General features: G+C 50.2%; 1 protein-coding gene across 1 annotated transcript; it reads right to left on the reverse strand.

The window, feature by feature from the left end:
• Positions 1 to 368: 368 nt before the first annotated feature.
• LOC116950296 (uncharacterized) lies at positions 369 to 11310 on the reverse strand. The gene is made up of 3 exons (XM_032968007.2): positions 10680 to 11310; positions 2225 to 3211; positions 369 to 1232 (listed from the first exon to the last, which is right to left on the reverse strand). The coding sequence occupies exons 2-3, from the start codon at positions 3201 to 3203 to the stop codon at positions 889 to 891; spliced, it is 1323 nt and encodes a 440-aa protein (XP_032823898.1). The 5' UTR covers positions 3204 to 3211; positions 10680 to 11310; the 3' UTR covers positions 369 to 888.
• Positions 11311 to 12928: the final 1618 nt, after the last annotated feature.

The following is a 12928-nucleotide window of genomic DNA, read 5'->3' on the forward strand; positions in this document are numbered from 1 at the left end:
TGGGGGGAGTAGAGTCGTGCGAGTTCACCACCTCCCCCCCACCCCCCCACTCCGGGCTGTCATCTTCACGGCAGCCACGAGAGGACGCAACGCGCAACCATTAACGCCGACGTGCCACGTGCGAGAGGCGTCGTCCGACGAGGCCCGTGTACTGTGAGACGACACACGAGGCAAGTGCCGAACGTCTTTCGCGCACCGCACGTGGCCGACCCGGGCTCGCCGGGAGGTTCGCGAAACGCCAACATCTCGGCCTCGGCCGCGGCCGCGTTGCTGGAGCGAATGCCAAAATACTGCCGCGCCGTTTGTACCTTTCACATTTTCACCGAACGTTTCGAGCCGCGGGTCCTCTCTCACTCTCGGCACCAGTGTTACGAGAAGGAAATACATTTTATTATTTTAAAACTTTCGTTCAACGTATTAACACGGCAGTCCCGTGACATCACAGCGTGTGCGTGTTGTATTCATTAGTTCTAGATTTGAAGCTTTCGTGACTGCAAGGATCCATACTCTTTGGTTCTTTTCGGTAAAGTCACGTAGGTAAAAATCAAAACAAAAATCACGACGTTTCGGCCACAACACAAGCGGCCTTCATCAGGTGATGTTGCCTTCATCACCTGATGAAGGCCGCTTGTGTTGTGGCCGAAACGTCGTGATTTTCGTTTTTTTTTATTTTTACATACGTGACTTTACCGAATAGAACCAAAGAGTTTGTATTCATTAGGGTGACCAAGATGTGACCGTTTTTAACTCACCACCCTTGAAACCCCACCCCCCCCCGCTATTAATGACACGCCAAGCTGCCTAGACCCGAACCCAGAGGGGTCTCCCGTGGTGCCATCTCGGCGCACCGACCCTCTGAACCCACCGGGCCACCTCCAACCACAACCTTCACGGTCTCGCCGTGCCGCCTCGCGTGCCGAGCTTGCAGGCCTTCCTCACGTGGCTCTCGCCCGGGCCCTGCGCCGGCGCGCTGCACAGCGGATTGTCGTGCAGGATGAGGATGAACATCCGCTGGGCGAGTAATCGCGCGATCCCCTGGGGCACAGCGCTCAGCTCGTTGTGGGACAAGTCGAGGAAGACGGGCACCTTAACGCCCAACTTGTCCACGGCCAGGAGTCCGTCGGGGAGCTCCGAGAGGCGGTTGCCGTTCAGGTAGAGCTCCTCCAGGGAGGCGAGACCCTGCAGCATCTGCTCGGGCAATCTCTGCAGGGCGTTTCCCTCCAAGCGCACGCCTGAAAGAGCCCAGACACGGGGGAGTCGCCTCGGCGTGAATGGTGGTGGCCTGCGTGTGATACGTGCGCGCGTGTGTGTGTCCTTTGGCTTGTGTGGGGGGGAGCGGTGGGTGTAGTGGTTAGCGCTACGCTGCGCTACGAACCTGGTGACCCGAGTTCGATTCCCGCTCACGACCGACACCGGTGACGATTATTTGAACCGGTCCTGGGCCTCCCCTAGGTCGATTCGGCCTCAAATGAGTACCTGGTGCGGTGTGTAAACATCGCCACTGGGGATACAAAGGCGGTCGGACGTGGTATTGGCCACCCACCCCCTCGTGTGGCGTTCCGGCCTTTATAGGTGCTCGCTAACAGCACTTGCCCCTACAGTCCGTTGAGGCTACATGGGGGATCTTTGTGTGCGCGTGTGTGGGGGAGCGGTGGTGTAGTGGTTAGCGCAACGCTGCGTTAGGAACCCGGCGGCCCGAGTTCGATTCCCGCTCACGGCCAACACCGGTGACGATTATCTGAACCGGTCCTGGGCCTCCCCTAGGTCGACTCAGCCGCAAATGAGTACCTAGTGCGGTGTGAAAACATCGCCACTGGGGGAAGACAAAGGCGACCGGGCGTGGTGCTGGCCACCCACCCCCTCGTGTGGCGTTCCGTGCTCGCTAATAGCACTGGCCCCAACATTATTTTAAGGCCATACGGGGGATCTTTGTCTTTGTGTGCACAGCCCCCCCCACCCCCAAGCTGTCTTGTAAAGCTAATAATGCTGCAGTAGTAGTCAAGGGTAGAGGTTCAGCCCTGCAATGCATTGCTCAGACCACTGCTGGTGGAAGAAGCCTCCACTAGACGGAGCTCCAGAGAGCCCCCTCCCCTACCCTCCCCTACCCCCACCCCCCCCCCCACCAAAAGGGTTTCCTTTCTTTTTTAATGTTATCTTTTCAAGGGGCAGTACGAACACCGCAGAACGTGCCGTGACCTTCGTGCACGCGCGCATCGATGTTGACCTTTGAGCTTCGTGTTCTCCACGAATATGTCGGCCGTGATTTCCTGGATGGAGTTGTGCGCCAGGTAAAGCCACTCGAGGTCCTTCATGCCGCAGAGCAGGCCCTGGGCCACGGCGCTCAGGTTGTTGTGAGCCAGGTCCAGCCGAGTGAGGTTCCTCAGTCCGTCGAACGCCTGGCTTGGCACCGATGGGATCGCGTTGAATGCCAGCGACAGGCTCTCGAGGCTCGCCAGCGGCCGGAACACGGCAACGTCGATCGCCCGGATGAAGTTGCCGTTGAGACGGAGGTCCTTGAGGGCGCTCAAGGCGGCAAAGTGCACGCCGCTGACGGACCCGAGACGATTGTACGACAGGTCCAGCGTTTCCAGCCGGCGCAGCGAGCCGAATACCGTGCCGGGCAGCGCGGCGAGGTTGTTGCCGGAGAGGAGGAGCGTGTCGAGGTTGCCGAGATCTTCAAAAATCCCCGGCGGCAGGGAGGCGACGGCGTTGTTGGAGAGGTCCAGGTAGCCGAGCGCGGAGGCGCCCGCGAACAGTGAGCCGGGCAGCTCCGCCAGGCTGTTGTTGGACAGGTCCGCCCAGCGGAGTCGTTTGAGGGGCGCGAGCAGTCCGGCCGGCAGGCCGCCCGCCACCCGGTTGCCGGAGAAGAGAAGCACGGCGACTTGGGGCAGGTTACCGAACGAGTCGCGGGCCAGCCGCAGGGCCGCCCGGTTGCCGGCGATCTCCAGGTAGTCGAGGGGGTGCGACCAGCAGGGAAAGGTCAGCGCCCCCGTGAGCAGCGAGCCCCTGACCACCAGCATGTCGGTGTTGTCCGGCAGCGTGGCCGGCAGCGAGGTGAGGGCCTCGCCGTGGCAGCTCACCAGGTGCTTGGAGCGGCTGCACGTGCACCCGGGCGGACAGGAGATGGTTTGGCCGAGCGAGGGTGACGCGGCTGCCGCGGCGAGGACGAGGAGGAGGAGGAGGATCTCTGGTCGCCTGGCCATGCCTCCCTCTTGACCGTGCACACCGCAGTGCGAAGGAGGGGAAGATAAGTGGAGGGGGGGGGTGAGCGTTGTGCTGTACACCAAGGTGGTAGCGGCGGCCGTGTGGCGAGAGAGCTCCGCTCAGTTTAACACCGGTGGGCTGAAGTCGTCACTAATTGGCGTTTTGTTTTATGTGACACATCCCTTAGTAATTGGCTGTGTCGGGTGGTGGAGGGTTACGACACATTTATACTTACGCGATCTAACCCAAAACCCTTTATTATGAATAATATTGGTCGCGAAAGCCCACGCGTTAAACGTAGTAGGAGGCTTTCGCGAACAATATTCATAATATAGGTTTTCTTTGGGGTTAGATCGTGTAAATACAAATGTGTCGTTAAACCCGCCACCACCCGACACAGCCAATTAGTAACAGGGTTTGTCACGTAAACAGAACGTGGCCAATTCGTTACTCGTACAGCACTACACCGGTGTGTTGGAGAGCAAATCTTAAACATTTACAATCCACTCAGAATCATTGACCGCATCGCAAATACTCCACTGCCGCCGCTGCTGCTGTCTTCACGCCTTTATGAAGGAGGAATGAATGGTACCAGAGCCACTCTGCTTCGGTACAAACAATTGAGTGGATAACAAATAACAAAAAAATATTAATCTGCTGCTATTATTCCATGACGAATGACGAATCGTCAATTTACACTGTGGCCTTAAAAAAGGAAAATAATTATAATAGGTGACGTTTCGGGCAATGGGCCATCTTCATCGCACGTCTGAGAGATGAGAGGAAATAAAGATTTGGAAGACTGCAACTATGCACCATCGGGCCCTGAGAAGAATTAAGATGTTTAAACGTTTTCTAGATGACCAGTATTAAATTGGCACGTGAACAGTTACCCATGTGTAAGGTTGATCGAGTAACCAATAACGTGCGCATCGACAACATTCGCACTCAAAGTTGTTTTCAAAACGTTGCCGGCACATGGCATTGCCGGCGACCGTGTTGGTTATCTTCTCGGCGAGAGAGAGCGAGCGGAGTGACTCATTCCTGGGCCCTCACTCAGTGGCTCGGACCCAAAGGGAGGAGGGCTCCCGTGAAGTTCTGCACGCGGCAAGAGATTCAAACGAGACGAATTTTTTTTTTAACTAATTAATTTTTTTACGTAAATGTATAATTGAGAGTCCGCTACCTGCTACGCACGCAAACGGCTGTGTGTGTTTAAAAATAATAGCTCAACACATTCCTCAATACACACTGCCTTCAAAAGAAACACTCAGTTATTTGCACTGCTATGCAGAAGGGCTATTGCCTGAAAGTGATAAACTTATAGCTACAATCTTGACTTAAAGCTTTCGTGACTGCAGGAATTCATGCTCTTCGGGTCTTTCGGTAAAGCCACGTAGATAGAAGAAAAATAATAAAATGATATTTTATAAAATAATACAATATTATTTTATATTTTATTATTTCATATTTTATAATTTTTCTATCTACGTGACTTTACGGAAAGACCCAAAAAGTATATAACTACAATTCTAAGTATATGATTTAATTATAACAATATAATTGTATTATTGACGATGGCATTGAGTTATTTTGTTGTTGTGCTTGTATCCCGCTGCCAGCGGAGTTGCCAGGAATTGATTCGTTTCATTTTGACTCAGTCGGGATGGTGAAATTTTGTCCTTGACCTAAACAAACACAGCCTCACACACAGACAAAGATCCCCCGTGTAGCCTGAACACACTGTTGGGGCAGGTCCCGTTCGCGAGTAGCGCCTATGAAGGCTGGAACGGCACACGATGGGGGTGAGTGGCCAGCACCACTCCCGGCCGCCTTTGTCTCCCCAGTGGCGATGTTTCTCTACACACCGTAACGCAGCGCGCTCACCACTGTGCCACGAACACCCCCACACAGCCACACCAACAATCACACACTCACCTACTCACCAACTCACACCAACACTCACACACTCTCTAACACTCACACCAACACTGACGACGCACTCTCTAACACTCACCCACTCACCAACTCACATCAACCCCCAACACTCTCACACAACTCACCCACTCACACCAACACTCACACCAACACTGACACACTCTCTAACACTCACTCTCTAATACCAACACTCACACACTCTCTAACACTCACCCACTCACACCAACACTCACACACTCTCTAACACTCATCCAATCACACTAACACTCACCCACTCACACCAACATTCACCCACTCACACCAACACTGACACACTCTCTAACACTCACCCACTCACACCAACACTGACACACTCTCTAACACTCACCCACTCACACCAACACTCACACACTCTCTAACGCTCACACACTCTCTAACACTCACCCAATCACACCAACTCTCATACACTCTCTAACACCCACTCTCTAACACTCACCCACTCACACCAACACTCACCCACTCTCTAACACTCACCCACTCACACCAACACTCACCCACTCTCTAACACTCACCCACTCACACCAACACTCACTCTCTAACACCCAATCACACTAACACTCACCCACTCACAACAACACTCACACACTCTCTAACACTCACAGACCAACACTCACACCAACACTCACACCAACACTCACACACTCTCTAACGCTCACACACTCTCTAACACTCACCCACTCACACCAACACTGACACACTCTCTAACACTCACCCACTCACACCAACAATCACACACTCTCTAACACCCACTCTCTAATACTCACCCACTCTCTAATACTCACCCACTCACACCAACACTGACACACTCTCTAACACTCACCCACTCACACCAACACTCACCCACTCTCTAACACTCACACACTCTCTAACACCCACTCTCTAACACTCACACACAAACACTCACACCAACACTCACACCAACACTCACACACTCTCTAACGCTCACACACTCTCTAACACTCACCCAATCACACCAACACTCACGTACTCTCTAATACTCACCCACTCACACCAACACTGACACACTCTCTAACACCCACTCTCTAACACTCACCCACTCACACCAACACTCACACACTCTCTAACACCCACTCTCTAATACTCACCCACTCACACCAACACTCACACACTCTCTAACACCCACTCTCTAATACTCACCCACTCACACCAACACTGACACACTCTCTAACACCCACTCTCTAACACTCACCCACTCACACCAACACTCACACACTCTCTAACACCCACTCTCTAATACTCACCCACTCACACCAACACTCACACACTCTCTAACACCCACTCTCTAATACTCACCCACTCACACCAACACTCACACACTCTCTAACACTCACCCACTCACACCAACACTCACACACTCTGTAACACCCACTCTCTAACACTCGCCCACTCACACCAACACTGACACACTCTCTAACACTCACACACTCTCTAACACTCACTCTCTAACACTCACCCACTCACACCAACACTCACACACTCTCTAACACCCACTCTCTAAGACTCACCCACTCACACCAACACTCACCCACTCTCTAATACTCACCCACTCACACCAACACTCACACACTCTCTAACGCTCACACACTCTCTAACACTCTCCCACTCACACCAACACTCACCCACTCTCTAATACTCACCCACTCACACCAACACTCACCCACTCTCTAACACTCACCCACTCACACCAACACTGACACACTCTCTAACACTCACCCACTCACACCAACACTCACCCACTCTCTAACACTCACACACTCTCTAACACCCACTCTCTAACACTCACACACCAACACTCACACCACCACTCACACCAACACTCACACACTCTCTAACGTTCACACACTCTCTAACACTCACCCACTCTCTAATACTCACCCACTCACACCAACACTGACACACTCTCTAACACTCACCCACTCACACCAACACTCACACACTCTCTAACACCCACTCTCTAATACTCACCCACTCACACCAACACTCACACACTCTCTAACACTCACCCACTCACACCAACACTCACACACTCTCTAACACCCACTCTCTAACACTCACCCACTCACACCAACACTGACACACTCTCTAACACTCACCCACTCACACCAACACTGACACACTCTCTAACACCCACTCTCTAATACTCACCCACTCACACCAACACTCACCCACTCTCTAATACTCACCCACTCACACCAACACTCACACACTCTCTAACGCTCACACACTCTCTAACACTCACCCACTCACACCAACACTCACCCACTCTCTAACACTCACCCACTCACACCAACACTGACACATTCTCTAACACTCACCCACTCACACCAACACTCACCCACTCTCTAACACTCACACACTCTCTAACACCCACTCTCTAACACTCACACACCAACACTCACACCAACACTCACACCAACACTCACACACTCTCTAACGCTCACACACTCTCTAACACTCACCCAATCACACCAACACTCACCCATTCTCTAATACTCACCCACTCACACCAACACTGACACACTCTCTAACACTCACCCACTCACACCAACACTCACACACTCTCTAACACCCACTCTCTAACACTCACCCACTCACACCAACACTCACACACTCTCTAACACCCTCTCTCTAATACTCACCCACTCACACCAACACTCACACACTCTCTAACACCCACTCTCTAATACTCACCCACTCACACCAACAATCACACACTCTCTAACACTCACCCACTCACACCAACACTCACACACTCTCTAACACCCACTCTCTAACACTCACCCACTCACACCAACACTGACACACTCTCTAACACTCACACACTCTCTAACACTCACTCTCTAACACTCACCCACTCACACCAACACTAACACACTCTGTAACACTCACCCACTCACACCAACACTCACACACTCTCTAACACCCACTCTCTAATACTCACCCACTCACACCAACACTGACACACTCTCTAACACTCACCCACTCACACCAACACTCACACACTCTCTAACACCCACTCTCTAACACTCACCCACTCACACCAACACTCACACACTCTCTAACACCCACTCTCTAACACTCACCCACTCACACCAACACTCACACACTCTCTAACACCCACTCTCTAATACTCACCCACTCACACCAACACTCACACACTCTCTAACACCCACTCTCTAATACTCACCCACTCACACCAACACTCATACACTCTCTAACACTCACCCACTCACACCAACACTCACACACTCTCTAACACCCACTCTCTAACACTCACCCACTCACACCAACACTGACACACTCTCTAACACTCACACACTCTCTAACACTCACTCTCTAACACTCACCCACTCACACCAACACTGACACACTCTGTAACACTCACCCACTCACACCAACACTCACACACTCTCTAACACCCACTCTCTAATACTCACCCACTCACACCAACACTGACACACTCTCTAACACTCACCCACTCACACCAACACTCACACACTCTCTAACACCCACTCTCTAATACTCACCCACTCACACCAACACTCACACACTCTCTAACACCCACTCTCTAATACTCACCCACTCACACCAACACTGACACACTCTCTAACACTCACCCACTCACACCAACACTTACATACTCTCTAACACCCACTCTCTACAGTGAGGGGAAAAAGTATTTGATCCCCTGCTGATTTTGTACGTTTGCCCACTGACAAAGAAATGATCAGTCTATAATTTTAATGGTAGGTTTATTTGAACAGTGAGAGACAGAATAACAACAAGAAAATCCAGAAAAACGCATGTCAAAAATCTTATAAATTGATTTGCATTTTAATGAGGGAAATAAGTATTTGACCCCTCTGCAAAACATGACTTAGTACTTGGTGGCAAAACCCTTGTTGGCAATCACAGAGGTCAGACGTTTCTTGTAGTTGGCCACCAGGTTTGCACACATCTCAGGAGGGATTTTGTCCCACTCCGTTTTGCAGATCTTTTCCAAGTCATTAAGGTTTCTAGGCTGACGTTTGGCAACTCGAACTTTCAGCTCCCTCCACAGATTTTCTTTGGGATTAAGGTCTGGAGACTGGCTAGGCCACTCCAGGACCTTAATGTGTTTGTTCTTGAGCCACTCCTTTATTACCTTGGCCGTGTGTTTTGGGTCATTGTCATGCTGGAATACCCATCGACGACCCATTTTCAATGCCCTGGCTGAGGGAAGGAGGTTCTCACCCAAGATTTGACGGTACATGGCCCCGTCCATCGTCCCTTTGATGCGGTGAAGTTGTCCTGTCCCCTTAGCAGAAGAACACCCCCAAAGCATAATGTTTCCACCTCCATGTTTGACGGTGGGGACGGTGGGGATGGTGTTCTTGGGGTCATAGGCAGCATTCCTCCTCCTCCAAACACGGCGAGTTGAGTTTATGCCAAAGAGCTCCATTTTGGTCTCATCTGACCACAACACTTTCACTCAGTTGTCCTCTGAGTCATTCAAATGTTCATTGGCAAACTTCAGACGGGCATGTATATGTGCTTTTTTGAGCAGGGGGACCTTGCGGGCGCTGCAGGATTTCAGTCCTTCACGGCGTAGTGTGTTACCAATTGTTTTCTTGGTGACTATGGTCCCAGCTGCCTTGAGATCATTGACAAGATCCTCCCGTGTAGTTCTGGGCTGATTCCTCACCGTTCTCATGATCATTGCAACTGCACGAGGTGAGATCTTGCATGGAGCCCCAGGCCGAGGGAGATTGACAGTTCTTTTGTGTTTCTTCCATTTGCAAATGATCGCACCAACTGTTGCCACCTTCTCACCAAGCTGCTTGGCAATGGTCTTGTAGCCCATTCCAGCCTTGTGTAGGTCTACAATCTTGTCCCTGACATCCTTGGAGAGCTCTTTGGTTGTTGCCATGGTGGAGAGTTTGGAATCTGATTGATTGCTTCTGTGGACAGGTGTCATTTATATAGGTAACAAGCTGAGATTAGGAGCACTCCCTTTAAGAGTGTACTCCTAATCTCAGCTCGTTACCTGTATAAAAGACACCTGGGAGCCAGAAATCTTTCTGATTGAGAGGGGGTCAAATACTTATTTCCCTCATTAAAATGCAAATCAATTTATAACATTTTTGACATGCGTTTTTCTGGATTGTCTTATTGTTATTCTGTCTCTCACTGTTCAAATAAACCTACCATTAAAATTATAGACTGATCATTTCTTTGTCAGTGGGCAAACGTACAAAATCAGCTGGGGATCAAATACTTTTTTCCCTCACTGTAACACACACACTCTCTAACACTCACCCACTCTCTAACACTCACCCACTCTCTAACACTCACCCACTCACACACACACACCGCTAACACACACACCACTAGCACACACACCACTAACACACACACCACTAACACACACACCACTAACACACACACCACTAACACACACCACTCTTACCCCTGTGTGGTTCCACAGAGGGACTCACCAGTCAAGTCACTGCTCCCAAAGGAACCGATCAGAAGAAGAAGCAGCAGTGGCAACAGCAGTAGCAGCAGCGAGGAGCCTCCCGTCCAGATCAACTCCCGTGCGCCGTGCGAGTCGGACGACCAGTGGTTGTACAATTATTAATCCGCAGAGACTCCCATCCCACACATTCCGGGAAGCGGTGTGAGCCCTGCGCGTCTCGCTATTTGCCGTGTGCTCTATGTTGTGTGTTTTTGAGTGAAAACAAAAAGAAACCGCCGATACGACGTGCAAACAAAAGAGGGTCCCAGTGATCGTCCAGCTCAGCCTTGCCACGCAACGCAGAGTTGGTGAAAAGGTTGGCCTCGTTGTGGTCAATACAAGTAAACAAAATTAAAAGTAAACAATATCAATGAGACAAAACGCCTCCTTCCCATATCTGTCCATCCAACAACAACAACAACACAAATACAAGAACTGGACTTTTTTTACGCATCTCATCAGCCTTCTTCTGGGCCACATCAAGGCCGCTTGTCCTCTCTCCTGAGCCAACAGTCCCGCTCCTGCGACACCTCCTCTAGCAGCCACATCCATCGTCCTCACAAAGAGATCCACAGACTTGCGCAGCGACTCTGACGCGCGTTCCATGAAAGTTTGGGTGCGGCTGCTCGGATGTTCTCCCTCCACGTGCTTTCTCCCTCTCTCTCGCTCTCCTCCACCTCTTCTCGACTCACACCCGTCGTTATCCTCATGTCTCGCAACGCCACGACGCTCCAATCTCCCCCTCGGTCTCCCATCGCCTGCTCAATGCCATCTTCGTTGTCGCTTCTCAACGAACGGAGCCCCAAACCACCCGAGGCCACTGCCCTCCGTTTAACACGGAGGTCAGTGGCCTTTGGCGACCAACATTATCCATAACAGAGGTTTGTTTTGTTTGCGTGGGTTAGAATTATGGCTGTCGCCTTATGAGGCTGGTTGTAGTTACCCCGGCGAAACTTCGCCTTCGAATTGTAAACGTGGGTTTACTCCAACACACCGGTGTGCTGTACCAGTAACTAATCGGCATGCTTTGTTTACGTAACGAACCTTACTAATTGGCTGTGTCGGGTGGTGGCGGGTTTAACGACACATTTACAAAAAAACTCGTGGTCCACTTACCTCCGTTACCTACTTGAGAATATGAGTAACCCATGCTTAAGGCTTCTTCATTCTGCCTCCTTTTCCCAGGGAGATGTTTCCCTCTTTCTCGGGTTGGCATATTCGGAATCACGAACGAACGCATCATCGCACACACGTTACACTTCAGAAGGGGGAAAGAACCACTCGCAGACTTTGCCCACTTTTCAGCTTTAGAATCTCACTCCCTGCGAGGCAAACGACTTGGTTGAATAATGATCGAGATACTTTATATATCATGGGACCTCCTTTGCCAGTATCAAAATATGATAATAGGGTTTTCCCCTTTTATCTGGCAACAAAACAGGTGCTAACGTTAAAATAAACGCCACTTTTTTCAAATTTTCTTGCTGTGGTTTTCACACCTGATGATGATTGCTTGTGTTGCAGTCGAAACGTCGTGACAATTTTATTGTTTTATATTTTTATTATTTTATTGTTTCCCTTCGACGTGACTTTACCGAAAGAACCAAGAATATGAATCCCTGCAGTCACGAAAGCTTTAAATCAAAATTTAGGTGTTCAGTTGTTAAAATACCAAATTGAAACCTTTTACAAGGAATCATGTCTGCATTAACCACAATACTTGTGATCAAAATGCAAACAAAAAACTCTGATAATATATGGCATTGTCTGAAACGGATTGGTCTTCACCAGAGACAGCTTTCTTTTGAGCCTCGTCTCAAACGGTGTTAGACCAGATAACGCCAAAAGGCATGATTCCTTGTAAACGGTTTCAGTTTGGTGTTTTAACAACTTCACACCTGTTTTGTTGCCAGATAAAAGGGGAAAAACCTATTCTCAGATTTAATATTTATTTTTAAAATGGTTAGCACTAGACTAAAAGCGATTTAGAACTCTTAGGCTGATCCGGCCCAGAGTTAAACTAATCAACCTCTGGGCAGGGGGTTCAGACACTCCAAATGTGTGTGTTTTTTTTTTATCTGGCAAAGAAACACACAGCATATTGCAGCCTTGGTCAAAGTACCGACACTTTGTACTGTTACGTTGAACAGGCTTGGTCAGCACCTCCTACACGCGAGTCCTAACAGCGCGGTTAAATAACACGGTTACACTTGTGCATTGGGAAACTAA

Source organism: Petromyzon marinus, chromosome 38 (genome assembly GCF_048934315.1).
Source record: "Petromyzon marinus isolate PM22_M1 ecotype Great Lakes invasive population chromosome 38, UKy_Petmar_22M1.pri1.0, whole genome shotgun sequence".
Classification (NCBI taxonomy): Eukaryota; Metazoa; Chordata; class Hyperoartia; order Petromyzontiformes; family Petromyzontidae; genus Petromyzon; species Petromyzon marinus.

Excerpts from the sequence above, each read along its gene's own strand:
- LOC116950296 (XM_032968007.2), bottom strand. The coding sequence starts at position 3,203 with ATGGCCAGGCGACCAGAGATCCTCCTCCTCCTCCTCGTCCTCGCCGCG. Across the intron at positions 1,233-2,224 it reads GGAGAACACGAAGCTCAAAG|GCGTGCGCTTGGAGGGAAAC; the intron begins GTCAACATCGAT and ends GGGCTCTTTCAG.